This window comes from Copidosoma floridanum, unplaced genomic scaffold, assembly GCF_036245765.1.
Source record: "Copidosoma floridanum isolate Cflo_tuat_1 unplaced genomic scaffold, Cflo_Japanese_pri ptg000021l, whole genome shotgun sequence".
Lineage (NCBI taxonomy): Eukaryota > Metazoa > Arthropoda > Insecta > Hymenoptera > Encyrtidae > Copidosoma > Copidosoma floridanum.
In genome coordinates this window covers 32,069,310-32,091,671 of record NW_028321898.1, presented here as the reverse complement: position 1 = coordinate 32,091,671, position 22,362 = coordinate 32,069,310, and the positions used below count along the sequence as shown (strand labels likewise).

Below are 22,362 nucleotides of genomic sequence, written 5' to 3'. Positions count from 1 at the left end.
CGTTCAATCTAATGGATTACGATAATTGACGATTGTATGTTAAAAAATTATCAACCATGGCACCAATAATTAAAATTAAAATGTGTTTGCATATACATACAGGTGTATATAATCATATTAGGATGCTGTTACGTGTAATATCATATAAGTGCTCGGTTTGTTTTGAGCTGTAGGTTTATGTAACGCCACTATAATACAAACAATTTGATTCCATTGAATTAAAAAGGAATCATCTTGAATAAGTTTCATTTTTCATTGTTTTGCTCAATCATTGAACTTTACTTGATTATTATTATAGATTTTAGATATATTCTTGTTTTGTTAAAAATAACCGATTGTTGTTTATTAGTAATGAAGAATGCGAAAAAAAGTATAAAAAAATAAAAAAATAAAAATGAAAAATAAAAAAAATCCGAGTGTGAATGTTTGCAGAGGTACATCCATAGGTGTGAGAAGGGGTGGAGCGATGTCGAGAGGTGTCAAAAAGAGAATAATGCTTCAAGTACGGAGGGTATTTAGGAACAAAGGCAACTGATAATATGTGCTCCTCGTTTTATGTGATTATAATGTAAGCTAATGCTACAAACAACTATGATAATATTTGTACACATAAGATAAATATATGTAAGAGAGCGAGATTATGTCATGAATTTCTTCATGGCGATTGTAGTTGGATTATATATATTATATAAATATTATAACATGAAGAAAAAAAAGTTGAGAGAGAAATAGTAGGGGAGAAGAAACGAGAGGATATTTACAATGAAAAATTATATATTATACATTATATATATATATACACATATATTGATTATATAATTTTGTAAGTTTATCCAAAGAGAAACAAAAGTGAACACTGTGTGTAAATATCTATTTTTATGTATTCGGAGCCGACACACATCTGTTTATATATTTTTTAATGTCCATTTATATCTAGCAGTCCGCAAAGTAAAAAAAAAAATATATATATATATATACATCGTTATTCATCAAAGAGTGTTTTAAAAGAGCTTGATAGATGTTTCATTGTAATTGTAGGTGATCAGTTTTGTAAATGTTTTAGAGAAAAAAAAAAAGAAGCATTGAGACGCAATGTTACGCAGGTGCTTTATATCCTCTCTTATTCTTGAGGTGACGCTAAAAATGATAATCTACGGGTCCGTTGTTTCAATTACGATTGAGCAAAAAATCTAAACGCACTATTGATGCAAACGTTTTATACGCTAGTTTGATAAGAAAAAAAAAAAAAAAAAAAAAAAAAATCGACGATTTCTCAAGTTCCTCTGAAAAGAACGAACGATTGTTAAAAAGTTATCCGCGTCAAGAGGCCCAACGATTGTATTTTTACCCTGCCTAACGTATTTTTTGTAAAAGTGTTTGTAACCGAGAAACATCAACCACAAAACCATATTTATATGTGTATGTATCAAAAACCGACCAAACAAAAAAAAATCAAGTCTATCAATTATGCCTGTACATCGTCGATACTTTCGATCGAATAAATGTCTGGACTCATTCGATTTAAAAAATTTACGTATCGACGCTCTTGATTATTCTTATTAGTTTTTTATGACTTTTATTTCTTCATTATTGATGGGGACGTGCCAAAGCTCACCTAATATACGATAAAACGGCACCTTATTTTTCTTCCAGTGCAGTTGACTTTGTGTAAATTGAAAAAGTCGTTAGAGTAAAGTCCATCAATCGGCCTTTGCACATCCCTATTTTCAATACATTACACTGATTTCGTGTACACTATTTAATTTTTAAGATTTTGTTTTGATAAGTTTAACTGTGTAAGATATACATTCGTTCAAGGCCTGTACAAACTGGCTTTTTTTTTTTGTTTTTTATAATTATGGCGTGCAAAATGTGACTTTTTTGTAAACGGAATGAAAGAAAATTCTTCAAAGAAAACGTTTTTTTTTTTTCTTTTTTCTTCTTGCACAATCTTTATTTTACAAAAATATATGTACATGCTTTCCAACACACGTCCACAGAATCAGCACAGCACGCGTCTCGTAAGTAATTTTACGTCAACGTGCCTACTGTGTCGCGGCCATCATCCGATCGACCACTTGTCATTTTCACAGACGATTCGATTCTCCTTCAAGAGTTTCATCAGGTGATTGTTGACGTTGACTGCTGCCGCCGGCCACAGAGCTCGCAACGTGTCCTGCAAGCAAATAACCACAAGTTGCTTCAAAACCGATTTTAACGGACAGCCATGGGGAGAAGAAAAAATGTAACGAACCGACCTTGTACATGCTTTCGACGATGTCCATAACCACGCAGGGGCCCTGGCCTCTCCTGCTCGCGAGGAAGTCCAGAATCTCGGCCTCCCTCTTGCTCCTGTGGTCGATGTAGGCCCGAATCTTCGAGTTGGGGTCGCTCACCACGGGCCCGTGGCCCGGGTAGATCAGCGCGGAACCCACGGCCAAGATCTTGCGGAGGGACAGCATGTAGTCGTGCAGGTCCTCGAACACCGCCGAAGTCTCGCCGAGGATGCAATCGCCGCTGAAAAGGGCCTGCTCCTCCTCCAGCAGGAGACACGCGTGGTCCGTGGTGTGGCCCGGGGTGTGGACGGTCCTCAGACTCGCGCCCTCGACCGCGACCACTTGCCCATCCTCCAATTGACGCCAATCCCTGTGGGTGTCTTCTTCTGCCTCGCCGGTTGCCCGGGGGTATTTCCACACCGTGGCCAGGCGCGACTCCATGGATTCCAACAAGCGCTGGACAGCCGGGACCCCGCCCATGTGGTCGTGGTGCCAGTGCGTCACCACCAGGTGCTCGATGGTCGCCCCCTCCTCGCTGAGGACGCTCCCGAGGAGTTTCGCGTACTCGCCGGACGTGTGCTCGTCGCCGGCGTCGATGAGGACGCGTCTGTTCGGGGATCGGCTCTGCGTTAAGTGCGCTCTTTTTCTTTGGCGAAAACGATGATTTTACGAGCGAGCGATGGGTGAGGAAGCAATGGCAGGGATCGGTTATGAATCAATGGAGCCTAGATCTATACACCCTCGGACGCTCGATAATTTTCGTGGACAGGGGTCATCACGGTTGTGTAGATAAGCAAGGCTTTGCAAGTCATCGGATCATTTTTGGGTTTCCTCCTTGAATGTGTGCAAAACTTACGTGCATTTGCCATTGGAATTGAATGGCTATAGGTGTCATAAGTGAGTGATCGAGGGTCTAGGTTTTTGTTGGTTCATTGGTTAATGACAATTCCAGTTTTTCGAATCTTTCAAATAAACATTTTGAGGTCACTACAACGCATTAAAGTACCGTTCAGCAAAACGCTCGAATTGTTTTGAATTGGTTTCGAGACCTTTTTTCCTTCAGCGCTTTTTTTCAGCTTTTAGTTCAAAATCGACAAAACCCCAAAATGTTACACTGCAAAGTTATTACTTAGACTTGGGTAAATACTGAAAACAAACGCATACATGCGTTTCATGTCTTTACTCGCGTCTTTGTCGAAATAAGGTTCACTGAGAAAACGCGAAAGAGAATACTTCTTAAAAACGCTTTTTTTATCTTCGTTTTTTCGTCTTTTACAACAAGATATCACCTATGGATCTAAAAATAATCACATCAGATCTCATGGGAAAAAATAAAAGTGGTAAAACCGAGTAAAACCTTCAGTCAATTTTAAAGTTTATATTTTAAATCAATTTAAAACAATATTTCTACCGACAGTTCATGAAAAAATATTAATTTTCTCGTTGCAGCAACCTACAAATGTTAATTGTAACAAATTAATACATTTTCAAGAAAGACTGCTTATGTGCGTAAAAGGCGCGTGTAATACATGTGTAAAACCAGTGTAAAAAAAATTTGATAGCCACACTGATTCATAATTTTAAAAAAATTGTTGAGTATTTTAAGAAAACAGTTTAATACGCGTTCCACAAATAATTCACATGAACGAAATATAGTTTCGTAGTTTGGGGGTAGAGACGCAAGAGCGAGTAAAACGTAAAATAAAAACAAACGACATAATGAAGTAAATGTATGATAGATACGTGTATACATACTTGTGTGTAATGACGGATGATCATAAATAGGTACGCATACGCACTTGCAGCCGGTGCCAACCAGATACGTGTTCGTCCCCTGGAGAGTCATCGGTCCAGGATTGCAGCCAAGTATCCTGATAATCTTGGACGAGAGCCGCGAGATCAGCGGAATTGCCGTGAGACTCGTCATGTTTCTAACTATTTGCGGGCGACCCTATGATATATTACACACTCGTCACTTTACTATCCTAAAAGTACGTCGTCGGTCGTCGCTAACCTAAGACTCTCTCCAAACTTATCTAATTAAGTCAACATTTGCAAACATTTAAACGCAATACCGTGTTCAGTTCAAGGATAATAATATACACCTATGTTTACCTAATATGTGACGTATACATCTTATTTTGACAAAAGCATTAGAGTAGCAGACGACACGGACCGCGGAACGAGAGAACCAGGCGAACCAGTGCAGATCGGCACTCACTTTGGCGCGAAATTCAAATTTCAAACAATTAAAATACGAAAAATTTCAAAGTTGTAATTCACGTGACGTAATTACAGCTTTTTAATCCCAAAAACAAAACAATCTGGTCGCATTTAATTGTTAAAAAATGTCAGCCGTTATACTCACCGATAACAATCGCGAGCCGTAGTATTTCATTTAATCTTGACAATTTTGACGAGTATACTTATAAGTAGATACTCCTTTTTTTTGCAATTGAAAGAAATCGCATTATAGCTATATACACTGTGCGTCGTGTGTCATCAGTGATATATAATTGTATACGCGCACGTATGTGAATGTATCATACACGCTTGAATCTTTCTTCGTAAGATTACGCAATATTTATTTTCACCAAACGAAACATTGAACCTTGTACATGTCCATTCAAACTATAAGGTACCTCTGCGTCAGAGAACTCGATCATTTACATAATTCTTGATTCAGGGTTGCGGAATCTAAATAAGCGTGGGCGAGATTCGTCGTTCAGTATATACTTTTACCTATACCAGCGCATGCATGTATATATATATACTTTTATAAGATCGTTTCGCTGCTATACTTGCTACACGCTCCTTGAGGTGCTAGTAGTGTGATTTCATCAAGTTTATGAGTCAATCGAATGTTTTGCTCAAAGATGTATCCATATTTATAAAAAAAAAAAGGTAGAAAGTTCTCTTTGGGATACCAATCTACAGTTGTTTGAGCTTTGGATATTTTTTACTGATTCTTGTTGTTCAAGAACAAATAATTCGACCATTGGGTAGGGCTGCATTATCAGTACAGCGTGTGATGGAAACTAGAAATTCTGAATAACACTATATACCTTCGAAAAGAAATTATCGATCTCGAAAGGGCCGCACCTATTTCATACTCATCACTTGCGTTTGTAAATATAGGGGATATACCACTATCTACATTATATGTATACAACGTACACGTGAACTCGTAAAAATCCGTGAAATGTTGAAGTAAAACCCACTGACTCATTTTGCGATGAAAAATTTCACATCTGAATAACCCTGCTGAAAATTAAAAATAAACTTTATCTGGAATACTTACTGTCAATAACAGAGAGGTATACATTATTTTTCACGCATGTGATTGGAACTGAGGGTGTGGATGAAAAAAATAGGAACGAGACAAGCCCTTTTTTTCGTTTAGTTTCGAGTACTTTAATGCATTAAAAATTTACAAAGTATTATGTATATATAGAGATTCACGAAATGTTTGGTAAGAGCACTTGCTGATATGACGAGCACCATTACAGGCCGCAATTTTTTTTTTTTTTTTTATTTCGCTTTCAAGGGGACCGATGCTCACGTGCCCCCTCGAATTGCTCGGCCGTTTTCTTTGTCGTTAGTTGTACGTTATACGTTGACTACGAAAGTATATTAATTTAACATGTTGTTTGCTTATTAGGCCTCACGTGTATACAAAGTACTTAAGTATATGGCAGTACACTCTCCTCGTAAAATAACCTGCAGAATTAAGTATTATGAGTATATGTAACGTGTCAGACTTACGAAATTAACAAAATTCAGTTTTGTACAGTAAACAGGGAGGCACGATGTTATTTCATAAAATCTGTAATCTGCCAGTAGTGAAACTAAGGAGACAACAAAAGTCAAATGAACGCCTGTTCAGTGTAAATATTACGTATAGATATATGAGTATTTGTAAATAAATTATTATTGGAAGACTTAAAAATAAACGACGAGATTAATTCATGTTTTTAACAGATCCGTATATCATATATAATATTAATTAGTTCATTGCACTCGCGCAGTCAGTTATTCCCTAAAAACTACTTGATATATTAATATGAGTTATGAAAGCGATTTTTAAAAAGAATCATTATATTTTATATATAATCAACATTTCGAGTAACAATATTGATAATCGAAATTATTCACGCAACGAAACAAAAGTATATATATTTATAGTTTCCATCGAACACATATACCAATTAATAGAGATGATTGCAGTAGTGTGACACATAATTAATATCGATGGACATAAATCGTCATGGATACTTTTTCTTTTTCCTTCGTTATCTCGACTCTACTTACTCCGAGCTGTCATTTTTCTTCACCAATAAAGTAAAAAAAAAAGAAAAAAAGAAAAAAGTATATGGTAGTAAAAGTCATGAAAACGTGAAAATGCCTTTTTGTGCTCTAGTCTCAGCGTTTAAAAGTATTCATGTAATAGATATTCAGCGAAATTGCGCGTCTAAAACAATGTGATATCTGTACGTTGGGCGCTCAAGATCTGTTGAGGGGCTGGCACTCGGGAGCCGCCGAGGGCCGGTTCCTCTTGAAGAAGCCGCACTTGTACAGCAGATAGACGAGCAAGAGCAAAATCAAAACACCGATGCACGCCGCGAGGATCCAGATCCACAAAGGCATGCTGTCCGGGGTGTTGATGATCTTGAGCGGCCGGACCATAGTCTCGATCTTGTAGCTGCGCGTTATCGGCTCGGTCGGCTTGCCGATGAACGGCTGCGACTCCACGAGGGCCCTCATCGTCGTCGACAGCTTCACGTTCTCGCTCCCCTGAGACGCGAGCTGCCTCAGGGCCGTCACGTTCACCCGGTACTTGGCCGATATGGACACCTCCTCGTCCTTCTTCAGAGGCCCCACGTGGCACTTGAGGTCGACGCACTGCGCCGTCTCGCACAGCGGCTCGCCCCTAAAAATCGCGGGCTCCCCATCCTCCTCCTCCTCGTCGTCATCGTCGTCGGCTTGTCGCGCCGGCCTACCTCCCTCGAGCGAAGGGCTCGAAAAGAGGGCCGAGGTGAGCGATTGTAGCCCCAGGAGGTCGGCCAGGGCGCTTCTCTTCGTTTTCCGGCTCGACTTGCCCTTGATGCTCAAATAGTCGGCGTTGGCCGTGTCGCATATTACCTTCTCCTTGCTGATCTCCGGCTGCTCGATCAAGTACAGCACGACCTCGTTCGCGTCCGTCTCGGCGGTCCAGATGAGCGAGGTGGCTATGTTGAGGACCGTCGAGGGCCCGTTGTTGCGAATCGTGTAGTTGTGGGTGACGCTCGGGGCGTACTCCAAGTTGTTCATGAGCAGGTCGGGCTCCACGTTGGCAAAGTCGACCGAGTTGAAGTCGATCTCTTGGGGCTTGCTCTCGCCTTCCACGAATATGTCGGTTTCGATCCACACGGGTATGGAGACGTCGAAGAAGTTGTCTCCCATGGTCTCCGGCCTCTCCGGGTTCGTCGAGTTCACCTTCATGCTCAGTTCGTACGAGGGCCTCATGCCGTGAAACGTGATCGGCTGCAGGAGCACCTTGAACTTGACGAGTTTCCCCTCGGGCAGTGGATTGCCGACGTCGCAGCGCAGGGTGTTGTTGCTGTTGGCGCTCGGGGCCGTGCACTGGATGAATATCTCGGACGACTCACTCTCGCTGTCGGTCTTTATGAAGTCGATGCCGACGGGCAGCTGCATGTAGAAAACGGACTCAAAGGCGTCCTCGGCGTTGTTCTTTATGGCCACGTTCAGCTCGAGGATCTCCCCCGAGCCCAGGAGATACTTTTTCACGTTTCTCACGACATTGATGGACAAATCCGGCACGCACACGTTGTCCGAGCCACAATTCTTTTGTATCGTGAGGGCGTCGCGCTTTTTCGTGTTTTTTGGTCCCAAAATGGCCATCAGCTGCCTCCTCGGGTCGCGCTTTTTCCAACTGCCCGCCGCGTGCTCGCCGCCCTTGCCGAGCTCGATGCTCATCTCCGCGTCCAAGGACGTCAACTTGTCCCTCAAGCGCTGAGTCACGTACACCTTGGTTTGCTTGCAATAAGGCTGGTCCTTGGTTATCGGCACCGTCCAGTTCAAGGTGCTCTTGCTCTCAAAGTCCAAAAAGAACAAGCGCGGGTTCTTCCTCTTCTTTTCGTCCAACGAAATGCTGATCGTGAAGTCGTGTTGCTTCCAAGCGCCCAGTCCCGTGTACATGCAACAGATTTTCAGCTCTGAGCAAGCGACCGTCGTGCCATCGGACAGGACGCACGCTTTGTCCTTCAAGTTGATCGAATCCGACATGAAATTGATCTCGGAGAACATTTTGATGACGGGTCTGGACCTGAAATACATGACCGCGTTGGACTCGTAGGCGCCGACCACCGTATCCGGGTAGTCGTTGTTGTCCAAGTCGAGACCACCACCGACCGACCAGCCAAACGTCCGGACTGGCTGCTCGAGGCTCTCCGAGTATATAACTTGGGAGTATGTTTCCTCGACTCCCTCCTTCGAGCCGTGATACACGTAAACGGCGCCCCGATTCTCCGGACCCCCGTAGGGCTCCCCGACGACAAAGTCCCCGTACCCGTCGAGGTCCATGTCCCCCAGAGACGCGACCGACAGCCCAAACTGGCCTCTGTTGCTGCTCCCGTCCCTGCTGTCGAAATTCTGGTACGGCGTGACACCGCCGCCCTGGTAAAACACGTAGACTCGGCCGGTTTCGATTTTTTCGCCCGCGAATTCGGGCAGAGTGAAGAACGGCGCCGTCACGATGAGGTCGTCCCTATCGTCGCCGTCAATGTCGTTGACCGCCAGGGCGTAGCCGAAGTACGCTCCCATCTGCTCGCCTGTGATGTTCCTGTGGTTGAACAGCTGCGACGTGAACAGCAACACCTTCCCAAGGAGCTCCGAAGCCCTCGGCACCCCAACGGCCACTCCGCTGTCCCCGTCCCCGAGGAAATCGCCCACGCTCACGGAATACCCGAGGTAATTGTTGTCCTCGTGCGCTGGGCCCTCCTTGGTCGCCAGGAGGCTCGACTGCTCGTACGAGGAAGGATAGCCCTCCCTCGAGTCCTTCATCGGGACGAATGGCAGGGTGACGTTGCTCTCGATCGTGAAGAGCTGGCCCTGCCAGTACCAGCTTCCCGGCGCCCCAATAAAGAGCCTCCGGCCGTCCTTGGTGATGGCCGCCCCGATGCCGGCCTGGCACATGCCCTGCCTGTGGTGGCCGGCCGTGTCGTTGTTCCGACACGGGGAGTACTGGGTCGAGTGGCCGTCCGTCAACGAGGTTAGCCAGCACGCCCCGACCACGTCCTTGAAGCCGGCCACGGACCAGTTGGCCTTTATGTAGCCGAACCAGTGGTACTTGGGGGCGCAGGCGAGCAGGGGGCCGCCGTCGAGCATGGACGCGGACAGGGTGGCGCCGAACCACTGGTACGACTTGTCGTCGATGGGCTCGGCCCGCTTGGGGTGCTTGTTCACCTTGACGTAGTCGGCGCCCTTCTTGTCGAACTCGATCGGGAAGCACCGGTTGTCCTCGGCGATGTCGCACCGAAAGACAGCGCCCCCGCGCTCCACCCCCGGCTGGCTGGTCTGGTTGAGGGGGGCGCCCACTATGACCCAGCCCCGGTGGCTCTGGTCCCTGTACTCGGCCACCGAGTACCCGAACATCGAGTGCACGTCGCCCCTGTGGACCGTGTAGTGCCCGGTTTCCACGTTGAACGCGTACACACCGAGCAGACAGCAGTACCCGGCCAAGGCGAGCCTCCACATGCTTGAGCCAGGATGGCCCCGGCCTCCCGCCTGGAACATCGTTGGCATCGACGAGTCTGTCCAGCCGCGGCCAACGCCGTCGAGGCCGACGACGAGACTGCCGAGCCGAGAGCGCTATGTGCTGTGTACTTCACTCTTTTATCAATTCACTGATCACCTACTATATTATACAATATACTCGAGGTGCACCGCAAGATATAGGATAGCTTCCGATGCCTGGATAATTTAAATGTAATACGGTAGGGTGGATTTATTGCGCTATTTTTGCCGCTCGACGATCGTATTCATGTCACGACTTTGATGGGTTTTTTAATGCAACTTTTCCACCACAAAATAGGACGATTTTTGCCAAAACTTTCGAGTTACCCGAACCACACGCGCGCACTGTCCGCAAATCTATAGCCTACGGGTCAACATTTATTTATAAATGTGTCATATTTTTTTCACTGGATTACTTAATTCAGGAGACTCGAGGACTGAGTCAAGAGCGCGAGCGACGCGCGACTCTCGAGTCTTGTCTTAAAATGGACTTGCTTGCAGTTCTGGGTATAGCTTCAGGCGTATCCCACAACTGTCCGCCCGACGCAAGTTGAATATTCCGCTCGATTCCACTAAAAGTATATACTTGTTGAAAGAGACTGTGAATTTTTTTTTTTTTTTTCACCAAAATTCTGCCACGATAATCAGTAAGTGGATTAAATTTTCATTTTAAAATGTCGTGTCGCTGATGGAGTGAACTGTTTGCCGATAACTTTAACGAGAAAACTCTCGATTGTGGGTAGAGCTTTGCACTTTCCATTTCTCTCTCTTACAGATGTTGAGCGGATGTGAGCAGCGCAGAGACTCTCTCTCTGTGTGTCGGTGACGTCAAATTTAAAACAAGAATAAGAAGGTATATGATATTTCGTAACGCTTGTGTGTGCAACTGTATGCGGGGGCGAGTAAGCGGTCTTCTCGTTTTTTTTTTTTCGTGTCCTATTTGCATGTAGTAGTATTTTAATTTTCGTTTGGAAATACTCGGAGAGTACCAATTTTCATGGCAATTTTTCTGTTTTTCATTAATAATTCCAAGCAAAAACAGGATTTCATTATTATACTATAAAAATAAAATAAACGTCAAGGAATATAAATAAAAAAATAAGTTTAATTTTATTGATCAAATCTCTATGCAACATTTCATTATCTTGTACTTACACTTATACACTTATATTCCGTAAACTGGCCGAGTGTTTATGAACATCTAGTTACACATTTTTGCAAGCGACTTGTAATGGCAATATTTTAATCACATCACTCATCCATGTATACATTATGATACAAAGTTATTTACACTGTGGATTATCTTTGGCCAAATTTTTTTTTCAATCTTGATGAACTCTTTGATTGTTTATATTGTTATTGTTGAAATTATTGTTGTTGTCATTATTTATGTTATTATTTCCGTTTCTGTACGAATCCTCAACAACAATCGAATTACAAAATATGTCATATATTGTTCTGTTGTATTTAAAAAAGCACAAGACGAAACATATTGGAACGAAAAATGCTAGAATTAAATTTTTTAATAAAGATCGCCCTAATGCCGGCAAAAGGCCCAAGTCGGTTCCAGGAACAACTAAAACTAATTCATCTTCTGGGCGACCAATTGACGTGACACTCTGACAAAGTACAACTTTTAGTTTCATTATCGACTTTCCTGGAGTGGCTCCCCCAACTCGCCCGTTTCTCCCGTGTTGAAGCCAAGATGCCTAAAGAAACCATTAAATTACTTATTTTTTAAAGAAATGAGTATTCATTGTGTAAAAAAGGCATGTTTTAAACAATCATATTCACCTCGAATATACAAACAAATATTCTATGAATAAGCTCTAAAACCAAGAGTCCAGATGTCAATTCCAATGCCATTTTGTAATCAATTTTCAAGTTTGCATGAAGCATATCAAGATAATACCTCTCAAAGTTTCTGAAATTATAAAATTAATTTTCAAACTTTTTTTTTTTTCCTCAGATCTTGTAAATATACACCTTTCACTTACATAAAGTCGAAAACATCCACAGCTATAAATGTTATAGACAACTTTAGTATAAACAACAACATGGAATCAATGAATTCTGCAGCCAACCTCTTCCACACTGGTGGTATCTTGTAAGTAACACCTGTAATTTTATTACATTACCCCTTAATCCCTGTTGAAATCAAAGCTAATCAATTTACAGTCTTACCAGTAACTCCAGGTTGAAGTAATGCAGCTGCGGATACTGGTGCAGGCTCAGTAACTCTTCTTTGATGTGCTCCTTCATAATTGGCAGTCTGACTGTTTGGTGTGATATCTGCATTTGCTGTTGTAGCACCAACATTTGAACTTGCAGCTGGGTTAGCAGCTTGAAAAAGTATTCAATACAAGGTATCACTGATGCTAGGTGTATATTCATTATTTAATACAAGATTAATAGTTCTTACCATGCAACATTTGACTAGTTGTAACTAAGTAAGGGAAACTGGCTACAAAACTGTGCCATGCGTATGCATCTAGAAGCCATTTCTCTAATTTATCAAAATACTCGGTTCTCTGTTTACTTGTAAAAACACAGCCACTCCCACCAGCTTCTTCTTTATCACTTTGGCCAACATTTTCGGCCATTTTTACTTATTCCTGAAACAATAAGATTGCCATTAATATATAAACTTATGTATTAACTACTGATTATAATATTCATATATTAAAAATACTGAATCATAATAAAATCATGACTTTCAAAAATTTATTTCAAGATCAAGCACCTGTGATCACATAGAGATCATGACATCAGTGTACTTACTATGCAATAATTTTCACAAGAAAATACAAGTATACACGACTGCGAGAGCATCACGTCGCTTTAAAAATAATACATTACATGAAAAGTAAATACAGAAATCAGTAGAATTGCTGGTGGAAATATTACTATACACTGTCTATACAATGGATACGTTAAACCGAAATTATATTAAATTCGATCAATGCAATCCCAACAATCCATGCACACTACTTACCGCGTCAAAATTACGTGCTTATATTACTTCAATGCGCAATGTGGCAAACAAATCCCCTAGATTTGACAGCTTACTTTATTTTTTTTTTTTTTTTGACAAACTCTTGAAAGGTGCCAAGTTATTTGATTGTTTTTTATTTTTTACAGTGATTATTTAAAACACTCGAAAAACAAATCATGTAAACTTGTATTGTCTTGTGTTTTTCTCTGATCTGTCAGCCAATGATATGATGTGATACGCTAAGTTGTAGTTTGTAATATTTATTTAAAGGGTATTGCTCAAAAGCTGCATATTTAACCACAAAAAAAATATAAATATAAGTATTTAATCTCCGCTATTGCTTATAAAATGGTTTTAAAAAATGATTAATAAAAAGTTTCCAAATTGTAACCTAAAAGTGTGTCTATACGTGCGTCACTTTAAAAACCTTTTACTCAACTGACATAAGGAAACGCTTTTTTTTTTAATTAACTCACCGTCACAACATAAAATTTAAAGTATAATATGAAAGAGCTGTTTTTATGAATAAAACACACTTTTTTTTAATTATATATTAATTTAAAAAAATACTTGGCCCTGCACAGATCTCTGTAACAAACGAAACAACACTTATTACCTTGACTGAGTTTATGTAAGTATAGCTATGGTCGCGTGGCTGTAATGACGTGGTGACATGCGATAGGAGATAGACGAGCTTGTTGACACTTGGTCACTACAAATAGGTTTGTAAAATGAGCCTTTGAATATTTATGTCATTTCAATTTGTCGATCACAATCTGATTTCAAAAAAATTTTTTATAAAAAAAAAAATGGCTTTTCAGAAACATGGAGATTGTTAGTATGCCAATTAAAATTGTTTGTCCATCTGTTGAGGACTTGAGTGTCATTATCAATCAAGTTCAATGTCCAACATGCAACGCGATGTTCAAGAATCATTCACAATTTAGAATGCACGATTTAAAAGTGCATAAGCAGCAAAAATTGGATAAGTGCCACAAGGAAAACATACAGTATCATTGTCCTGTTGATAACTGTGTTTATAGTGTTGAAAATCAAAAGCATTTTAAGCTATACAAGTATTTAAAACAACACTACCTAAAAGTACATGCTGTCAAACAATTTACGTGCGTTAAATGCACAAAAAGTTTCTCAACCAATGCTGCCAAAGAGGCTCATTTGAAAATATGTGGTATGAACTTTACTTGCAGGTGTCAAAAAGTTTACAATAGTTATGAAGCTCTCTTGACACATGCCAAAAGAAAATCTCATAAAATAGATCAAATTTACAAACTTACCAAGTAAATTAAAATTTTTTACTTCTTAAAAACCATTTGACAAATTGATGTTGACTAACATAATTTATTTTAGGAATAAAAATAAAGTCGCTAATAAAGAAAAAGCATATACCAAGTTAATTTATATATTACCAAAGCCAACATGTGACGTCGCTGTTCAGACTGAAGAAACGATCAAAAAGAAACCAAAGTGTCTTGAATGTGAAATTCCTAGAAAGCAAATTGGCAGGCAAACTCAAACAAATGATACCACAAAAGACAGCCAAAGTAAAATATGTGCTGAAACTCAAACAGCTACGATAATTCCTGGACTAATCAGAGTACACGAGGAGATAAAATATAAAAAAATCGATGAACAGTCTATTGAAAGCGAGGAAATTATCCCCCTTCAAACTGAATCACCTAAACACTTGCTACCAGACAGTCTGTTGGTCCTTGAACAAGACGTGGATTTAAAAGACATATGGGAAGAACCTGTCAAAAGTTCTTTTACGTTTACATCAGGTACCCAAACAAGTCCAGAAAAAAATGCGTTTGACGTACGTGAGGACCACGTTGGGCTGTATCCTATGTATCATAGATCATCCAAATCAGATCCAATGCTGACAGAAAAAATATACACTGACAAATTTAATAGCACAGAAACACAAACCGAGGAAGAGTATTGCCGATCCATTTTCGAAAGTGATCCATTGAGCTCCAATAACGAGACACAGACTCCTGAAAACTTTACGGAATCGATGGAGCCTCTTATTTGTAACGATACGTGCACTCAAACATGTGAAGAAATTTTTTCATCAGCATTGTCAGATATTCAAACCCAAACAGCGTGGAGTCATTTAGGTGAAATTTCGGCATCTGTTGAATCTCGAACAAAAATTTCAAAGTGTTCCAACTGTAGTGATTCAATTACGATTCACATGGAAACCCAAACAGATTTATTAGATATGTTTGAAGATTTAAGATAAATAACGTTATTTGAGTACATAAATAAAAAATATATATTTTATGCAGAAATTTTGTTGTTCAGCTTTTCATTGTTGTAAAACAAATTTTTTACAGTAATACTTTGCAGAATGCGCTTTTTGATCATGCAAGGATTATAGTTTTTTATTTTCATTTTTTTTCATTAATATTATTTTATTTGCCATCAAATTAGAAAGCAGAATCACATTCGTCATTTGTTAGTTATTTTTCGTTTTTGAAAATAATTTTAAGCTTTATAGGATTTGATGCAAAAATTGTAAATAAAAAAATATCCGTAGTCTCGTCGTTTTGCTTTGATCTTTTTGTTCTTACAATGCTGGTCCAGCTGCACTATCTTCATCAAAATCGGGTAAAAAGTCTTTGGTACGATCTTCTATTTTATCAACATTTTCGAGAGCTGATGCAAGCACTCGCAAATTATTTACACCTGACATCAACTGCCTAAGAATTATAAAAAATCACTTTAAATTTCTGCGAATTAAAAAAAAAAAAAAAAAAAAAAAAAAAAACTCATTTTTGTTGAAATTTACCTTAAAGATACTTCTGCTGTAGTAGCAGCATGCCTCAAATCTTCTGCTAGCCTTTGTGTTTTACGACTGGGATTCGCATTCCTGCAACTATTGTTTTCCAATCCCAGCGCCTCTCGAAGTTCTCTATTCTCCGACTGCAGCATCATTATTTCGATCTATTGAATTGAGCATCAAAATAGATTATTATTGAAATCATAATTGTGAAATATATTCGAAATTATTATGCTTACAGTTAATGACTCCACTTTTTCTCTCAACATTGACACTGTATTTTCCGCATTGATTGCTCTTTTCTAAAACGAACCAAAGCTTTTGATTTATGTTTTGAAAAATAATAAAAAAAAAAAAAAACGTAATTATCAACATTTACTTTGCTGTTTTTTAAATTATCTTGAACTTGTTCCATAGCTGCTTCAAGATTCGCACTTTCAATGTGATTTACTTGTCTTCGAGACATGAGTTCAGCTTCTAGAGCCTCTATCCTGTAATAAAATTAATTAATTAATATCAATTTCTGAGCCGTACTTTGTAGAAACTCATACCTAAGAGAACGATCAGCTGCTTGTCTCCTTGCAGTTTGGAGCTCATTAGATAATCTTTCGTTCTCCATGGATAACTAAGTACAAAAATTTCCCAAGTATTGTTTTAATATAATTCAATGAGATGTTTGATCTACACAATATTTACCCAATGGTTTATGGAATCAGTTGAGCCTGAACAATCAGGTCTGTCCGACATAGGAGTACCACGAGTTCTGATTGGCGCATCGCTTAAAAAATCGGGCAAAAGCTTTGTAGAGTTAGCCAATCCTTCTGACAAAGAATCATTTCCAGTTGCCGCCACTTCAGAATTAGAATTTGACTCTGCACCTCGCGATATTTGTAAATCAAATGGAAAACCTAAAATGAGAGAAATGGTTATCTTTTTCTTCCTTTAGAGATATGTTAATTTTACTTTTACCTAGTGATTCGGGTACATCAGCTGACTCTCCATCAATGGTATCCAACTTTGGTAAATCTAAGGAACTTGGATGTGATACATTTGTTGCGAGGCTCTTATCTAAATGGTCAGTTAAATCAAACGAAAGGTCTGACGAGCTCTCGTTATTCTTTTTCCACTGATCATCGAGATATCTGTTCAAATGTCTATTTTTAACACTATTCAGAGCAAAGTCTGGTAAATTGTCCACTTCGCCACTTGATACATTCGAAGAAACCTTATCACCTAAGTAGCACTGTTCAATAACTAGATGATCCTGCACAAAGTCTGGTAGTTCTGTAGGATTCCTAGGATACTTCCCAGTATCATGATTTTCATTTGGTTCCAGAGTTCTTGATTGTGATTCATACACCTTCGGTCTAGCTCCTGCATACTGATGATTTGCTGGATTTTTGTCATTTTTCAAAAACTGTTTCAAGCTGAACATACTCTCTTCTCTTTTATTTGAACTTTTACCTGTGCAAAAAAAAGCATAATTATTTCAAGATTTGAAAAATAGTACCTATGTGCAACAAGTTGCAAACTGTTTAAAACCATCTAAAAAAATATTACAAATAAGTGCATCCCATACATGCACATTTACTACATTCACATACAGTGTCAATCAAAAGAAGGCTTCATCTTTTTGATAAACAACAAACATAGACAAATCCAAAATATTAAACGAAAAGAATATCGAAATTAACCTTTGCCTCTAAGCCAACTGCTGCTGTTCGAGGAACAATCGTCGGCCGGTTGTTTGTTGTGCCTGGAGCTGTTACTACCACTGGCAGCGGCAGCGGCGCCGGCAGCTTCATTGTGAGACGAAGATGAGTGTCCCGCGTTATGCTCGTCCTCCGAGTCCGACGACGGGAACATCGCGTAATCGCGATCCTCTGGCCCACACGCAACACGGGCTCCAACTCTTCCGACTCCGATTACTCCTCCGAAGCGTGTGTCCCTTCGATGATGCCCCCACCCCCCTGAGCCTTCGCACGACTTCTTATTTTATTTTATTTTCACATCCAACCACCCCCTTTGCCTCGTCTTGTTTCATTCGACGGTCGACGTCCGCCTTTGTCTCGCAGTTACTCTACTATATCACTCTATTTAATTCCCATTTCGTAGTTTAATATAAGGTATTAAAACATCAGGATCACTTTACTTTGCAAGCACCTCAAACCTCAACTCAACATCACTGACATTTGGTGAACATACACATATCTACAGTACTATACATATCTACACTGTACTTATACATATACTAAACCAAAACCCATAATAAAACAAATAGATATGTATGGTATAGCTTCACCTTCACCGTTGCACATGCACACATCTGTTTCGCATCTGACACTGTCACTGTAAGTGAAATCACTTAAGTACTTATACTCAACGAATTGAAGGTTCAGAAAGATTCATTATTGTTTCATTTTGTTCTACAAAACCAATCCCATATAATTATGAAGTAAATCATATTTTTTCAATACTTAATTTTTATTCGACAAAAAAATACAAAAGCGTGTTATACACAGTTTTTTGTATTATTATTATTATCTCATAGCATCGCATACATACATGACGAATTCAAAGCTTCATTTTAATTTTTTTTAGACCCACGTAACTAACAGATACTTTTTTTTGTGAAACCGCTCACTATGATATTTTTACACGAGGAGTGAAATGCCCACGGGTTATCGCTTGACTTGGGGCAGGGCCGGCCTCTTCTTCTTGCGCTGCGTGTTGGGCTCGGGTTCGAAGGTCTCGATTTCAGGGTTGGTCGGATCCTCCTTGTGTCGCTTGATCCTGACCGTGACGTCCTTCAGCCGTTGGGCGAGCTTTTGTCGCGTCTCGGCCAGCGTTTCGTACTCGGGGGCGTAAAAAACGTGGAGCAAGCCGCCGTAGAAGTTGTGCCCGTCGAGGAACCGCTTGGCCACCCTGGCGCTCTGTATGCGCTGGTAATGCACGTGAAACGTCTCGGTGAACTGCTCGCTCGGGTAATCCGGCAACTTTACGAACTGCTTGATCTCGCCGTAAGGTAGGAATTTACCCTTCAACTGACGAAAGAGGTCCAGTGACGGTGTACCGCAGACGATCAGGTGCACCGACTCGTCGTTTATCGTGTACACCTTGACTGCCGTCTCCTTGCGGCCCTTCCTGTAAGTTGGCCTCGTGTGGCACAGCTCCTCCTGGATGTGGTGCTCTGGGATTGCGACTGACGTCGACTCCAAGTTCCCGCTCATCGATGCCACGCTGTTTTTGCTGATTTTACAATCAAACATCAATATTCATATGTTAATTGTTCCGCGGTTTATCCAACACATGGTTGGTTGCGTTCGTTTGTCGTTTAAAATTTCGCGCGTCGCAATACGTCGAAAAAACACACACGTTTGACGTTTGCACGAGTGCACAACTGCACAAAAACACGTAAGTACAGGCCGTTTAATTCGTTGAGCGGGAAGTATAAAATTGACCAATGAAAGAGGTTATGTGATCGAATCAGCCAATGGGAATTAAATGTTTGAATTTCCTGCTGAACGAATTAAACAGCCTCCAACTTTACGAGACACACGAAAGCGCGCACACAACTAAAGTTAATTACTGCATCGTTTTCGGCTGTATTCCGCAAATGCTGCCAGCAGTTATAGGTCGTGGTAACGCCACATGGTCGGGCGTATATAAATATACTTATAGGAGGTCAATTTTCGGGTAAAAGATAAATTGTACACTTGCCGCAAACAGCAAAGACAACGTATACATTACATCTATACGATTAGTTGCGGCTGGTTTATAATTGATTCAATGGCTTTAAGCTTGATTGCTCTGATTCAGAAATTTCAGAATTTTCGCAAAAAAATAAAGACCACTAGATGGCGCTGATTCAAATAATTGTTACTACTTATAGTAAAGCCATTTGATGGATTATAAGCCAGCCGCAACTAATCTTTTGGATAGACAAAAAAAATTTATATCGTCTGTGCTATTTGCGGCAAGTGTACAATTTATCATTTACCTGAAAATTGACCTCCAAAAGTATAGATTTTCTATACCTATAGGTATATGACACATGTGTTCTGCAACGGTTGGTAGTGTGTATTTTTGAGTTTACTTTGCAAAATCGGCAGAGAGGAGAGAAGAGCAAAAATTGTTTATTTAACTACAAAGTATGCGAGTAACAGCTGATCAATTGTCCAGTTTTTCATCGTTAATATCAACTTAAGTACCTATCACTATTTTGTTGACAATCATTGAGTAACTTTTGAATCTAAGTTGGCACGGGTAACCTGTACGAAAGGCACAACATCCTACGTCTATATCGTAAAATTGACTTACCCGGCTTGTAGGTGAAAAATCCGTTTGGTTTCAATTTAAGCAGTAGTTGGTTTTCTTTCCAAAATAACTCACTTCAAAGTTCATGTACATTACGGAAATTATGATGTACAGATTATTAGACTAACCAACTAAAGTACCCAAAGTTATCTACTCTTAAATTGAGGTTAGGTCAAGCTACGATTCCGACAATAAACCGGGGGAAAATTTGAAAATAAATAAGTAAGTAGCGGCAAGAGTATCATTAGACACGGACATTGACAAATAAATTAAATTGCACTAGTGTAGGCAAAAACTAATCATTATTTTGTAGAAATCTCATTGAACTAAAGTTTTACTTGATATCATTTTTAATTTAGAAAATTTTTTAACTTATTGATGATAAATAATCATATTCCTATAGTTCAATAACGTATTGCCAAATTTTTTGTTATCACAGTTCATGGTCGTCACGGAATAACATTTTTAATGATACACCTATATGTTTACGTTATTTGTATTTTTAATGGTGCTCAAATTACGATGAACATCTTGGAATTTTTCATCATATCTGAATCATCTTTGATTGTTTAGAATGGAACGTTTATCTTGATATGGTTGAGACATTGATGTTAAGACAATAAAAAAGGGAAAATTAAGTAAGTCATAGTATGTATTATTAACTGATATATTTTATTACGGAAAAAAAAAATTAAGTACAGATAAAAAGGACTGCCAAGTTTTATTATAAATAATCGTTGTTAATACAATTACGGTTTGTTACTTGAACCCTGTTGAATTACAAGGCACTATTAATCGACGAGATTATACAAATATTTACAGCAGTTTATCTCATCATGTTTAATTTATGTCACAATTTATTGCAACCACAAGTGACAAAGACATTTTTTGCTAGTCACTTTTTGGTTCTTTTCATAAATACACATACGCACAAACATACATATTTACATTTTCATATACGCTCCAAAGAAACAATTGTAAACTTGACACCTCTATTTCTTTACATTGGTGCCACATGCAGTCGGAGGTTGTTTTTTACACGTTTCTATGCCGCGTACACGATTTTACACGCCGCTGCAGGCAGAAAGAGCAGTTTCTGATCCACAGATGTGTAAAATACTTTTTTCATGTAGAATTTACCCTACAGCCTAATTATTTTCACTTTAACGAACATTAATTTTCTCAGTCTCACCAAACATGCAAGTCGCATAGTTGAAGAAAATCTACTTAGTTTATAAATTATTAAGTTGATTCGATAAAAACTTGTTTTTCATCGCTGCCTTCGATCATTTCTGATAGTTGCAGCTTCATTATTCAAGTCTATGCATTTAATGTTAATAATTAAATTATCTTACAATTAGTACATAAATAAAAAAAGAACAATACTGTTAGCTAGACAAGTGTTATCTTCTCCTTCGCTGATTCTACGTCGTTCACATTGTTGTAAATAATAATTCATCTAAGAATGTACAATAGCCCTAGCAGTTGCCTTACAAAATGACTATGTGAACTAATTACAATTTTACTTAAAATAGCGCCGTTAAAAAGTATGGTTCTGCATAAAATTTCAAATCTATTCGAAATTTCAGAGAAAAATTTTTTTACAAACAGAATTTTTCTGACTCTCAATATAAATGACATTATTTACACAGCAGAAAAATTCGATGTCAAAATACCTACGACTGCAATGCGTTTAAGCTACTTAAGAAAAAAGATTTCTTTGATATTTTTTCTTTTTCTCTCAAGACGTGCATTACATATTGTGGTATTAAGGAAATGCAACAATTTTTCAATCTCACAATCTAATTTACAGAAATTATAATGATTTAAAGCCTGGACGTATAAATTTTTCACGTAACGTGATATATATATATATATATATATATATATTCTAACACATGTAGAGCCGCATAAGTCTTTTCATTTAAGATTGACAATTAACTAGCTTTGCCCAACATTGACATATTTATCGCAAAACGTTAATTTGCTGTTCCATCGGTGCTGACATTTTCCCCTCGTACGGTATTATAGAAGAACGCATAATTTTAGCATAGATTTTTCAACAATACATGGAAATTTCGTTCTCTGTACGAATAAGTATTTTTTCGAAAATATTGTTTCTTTGCTGAAACCAAATGCGCATGGTGGTGAAAAAAAAAAAAAAAAATTACTAATCA

The 22,362-nt window shown here is 39.3% G+C and overlaps 6 protein-coding genes across 10 annotated transcripts; 1 reads left to right on the top strand and 5 right to left on the bottom strand.

Annotated features, from left to right (window-relative positions):
* Positions 1-1,852: 1,852 nt before the first annotated feature.
* On the bottom strand, positions 1,853-4,330 carry LOC106647781 (endoribonuclease LACTB2). Its single transcript, XM_014364315.2, has 3 exons — positions 4,076-4,330; positions 2,259-2,883; positions 1,853-2,176 (listed from the first exon to the last, which is right to left on the bottom strand). The coding sequence occupies exons 1-3, from the start codon at positions 4,201-4,203 to the stop codon at positions 2,063-2,065; spliced, it is 867 nt and encodes a 288-aa protein (XP_014219801.2). The 5' UTR covers positions 4,204-4,330; the 3' UTR covers positions 1,853-2,062.
* A 1,335-nt stretch (positions 4,331-5,665) lies between these two features.
* if (integrin subunit alpha inflated) lies at positions 5,666-10,607 on the bottom strand. Its single transcript, XM_014364270.2, has one exon. The coding sequence runs from the start codon at positions 10,077-10,079 to the stop codon at positions 6,780-6,782; it is 3,300 nt and encodes a 1,099-aa protein (XP_014219756.2). The 5' UTR covers positions 10,080-10,607; the 3' UTR covers positions 5,666-6,779.
* A 594-nt stretch (positions 10,608-11,201) lies between these two features.
* LOC106647803 (protein FAM8A1) lies at positions 11,202-13,752 on the bottom strand. Of its 5 annotated transcripts, none has more exons than XM_089594201.1 (6): positions 13,682-13,752; positions 12,493-12,685; positions 12,255-12,413; positions 12,068-12,188; positions 11,865-11,994; positions 11,202-11,779 (listed from the first exon to the last, which is right to left on the bottom strand). In XM_089594201.1, exons 2-6 carry the CDS (start codon positions 12,671-12,673, stop codon positions 11,393-11,395), a joined length of 978 nt encoding a protein of 325 aa, XP_089450327.1. In that variant the 5' UTR covers positions 12,674-12,685; positions 13,682-13,752; the 3' UTR covers positions 11,202-11,392. The 5 variants fall into 5 exon arrangements, with proteins under 5 accessions (XP_089450327.1, XP_089450326.1, XP_089450329.1 ...); XM_089594200.1 differs by lacking the exon at positions 13,682-13,752 and adding an exon at positions 13,542-13,671; XM_089594203.1 differs by lacking the exon at positions 13,682-13,752 and adding an exon at positions 13,457-13,475.
* Positions 13,436-15,337, top strand: Asciz (ASCIZ zinc finger protein). Its single transcript, XM_089594199.1, has 3 exons — positions 13,436-13,787; positions 13,887-14,363; positions 14,434-15,337. Exons 2-3 carry the CDS (start codon positions 13,891-13,893, stop codon positions 15,326-15,328), a joined length of 1,368 nt encoding a protein of 455 aa, XP_089450325.1. The 5' UTR covers positions 13,436-13,787; positions 13,887-13,890; the 3' UTR covers positions 15,329-15,337.
* A 45-nt stretch (positions 15,338-15,382) lies between these two features.
* l(3)04053 (lethal (3) 04053) lies at positions 15,383-18,200 on the bottom strand. Its single transcript, XM_014364335.2, has 8 exons — positions 17,563-18,200; positions 16,838-17,332; positions 16,565-16,776; positions 16,420-16,493; positions 16,248-16,359; positions 16,108-16,170; positions 15,878-16,032; positions 15,383-15,788 (listed from the first exon to the last, which is right to left on the bottom strand). Exons 1-8 carry the CDS (start codon positions 17,732-17,734, stop codon positions 15,656-15,658), a joined length of 1,416 nt encoding a protein of 471 aa, XP_014219821.2. The 5' UTR covers positions 17,735-18,200; the 3' UTR covers positions 15,383-15,655.
* Positions 18,201-18,441: 241 nt separating this feature from the next.
* LOC106647809 (RNA-binding protein 48) lies at positions 18,442-20,318 on the bottom strand. Its single transcript, XM_014364348.2, has 2 exons — positions 20,189-20,318; positions 18,442-19,117 (listed from the first exon to the last, which is right to left on the bottom strand). The coding sequence occupies exon 2, from the start codon at positions 19,096-19,098 to the stop codon at positions 18,550-18,552; it is 549 nt and encodes a 182-aa protein (XP_014219834.2). The 5' UTR covers positions 19,099-19,117; positions 20,189-20,318; the 3' UTR covers positions 18,442-18,549.
* Between the last annotated feature and the right edge of the window lie 2,044 nt (positions 20,319-22,362).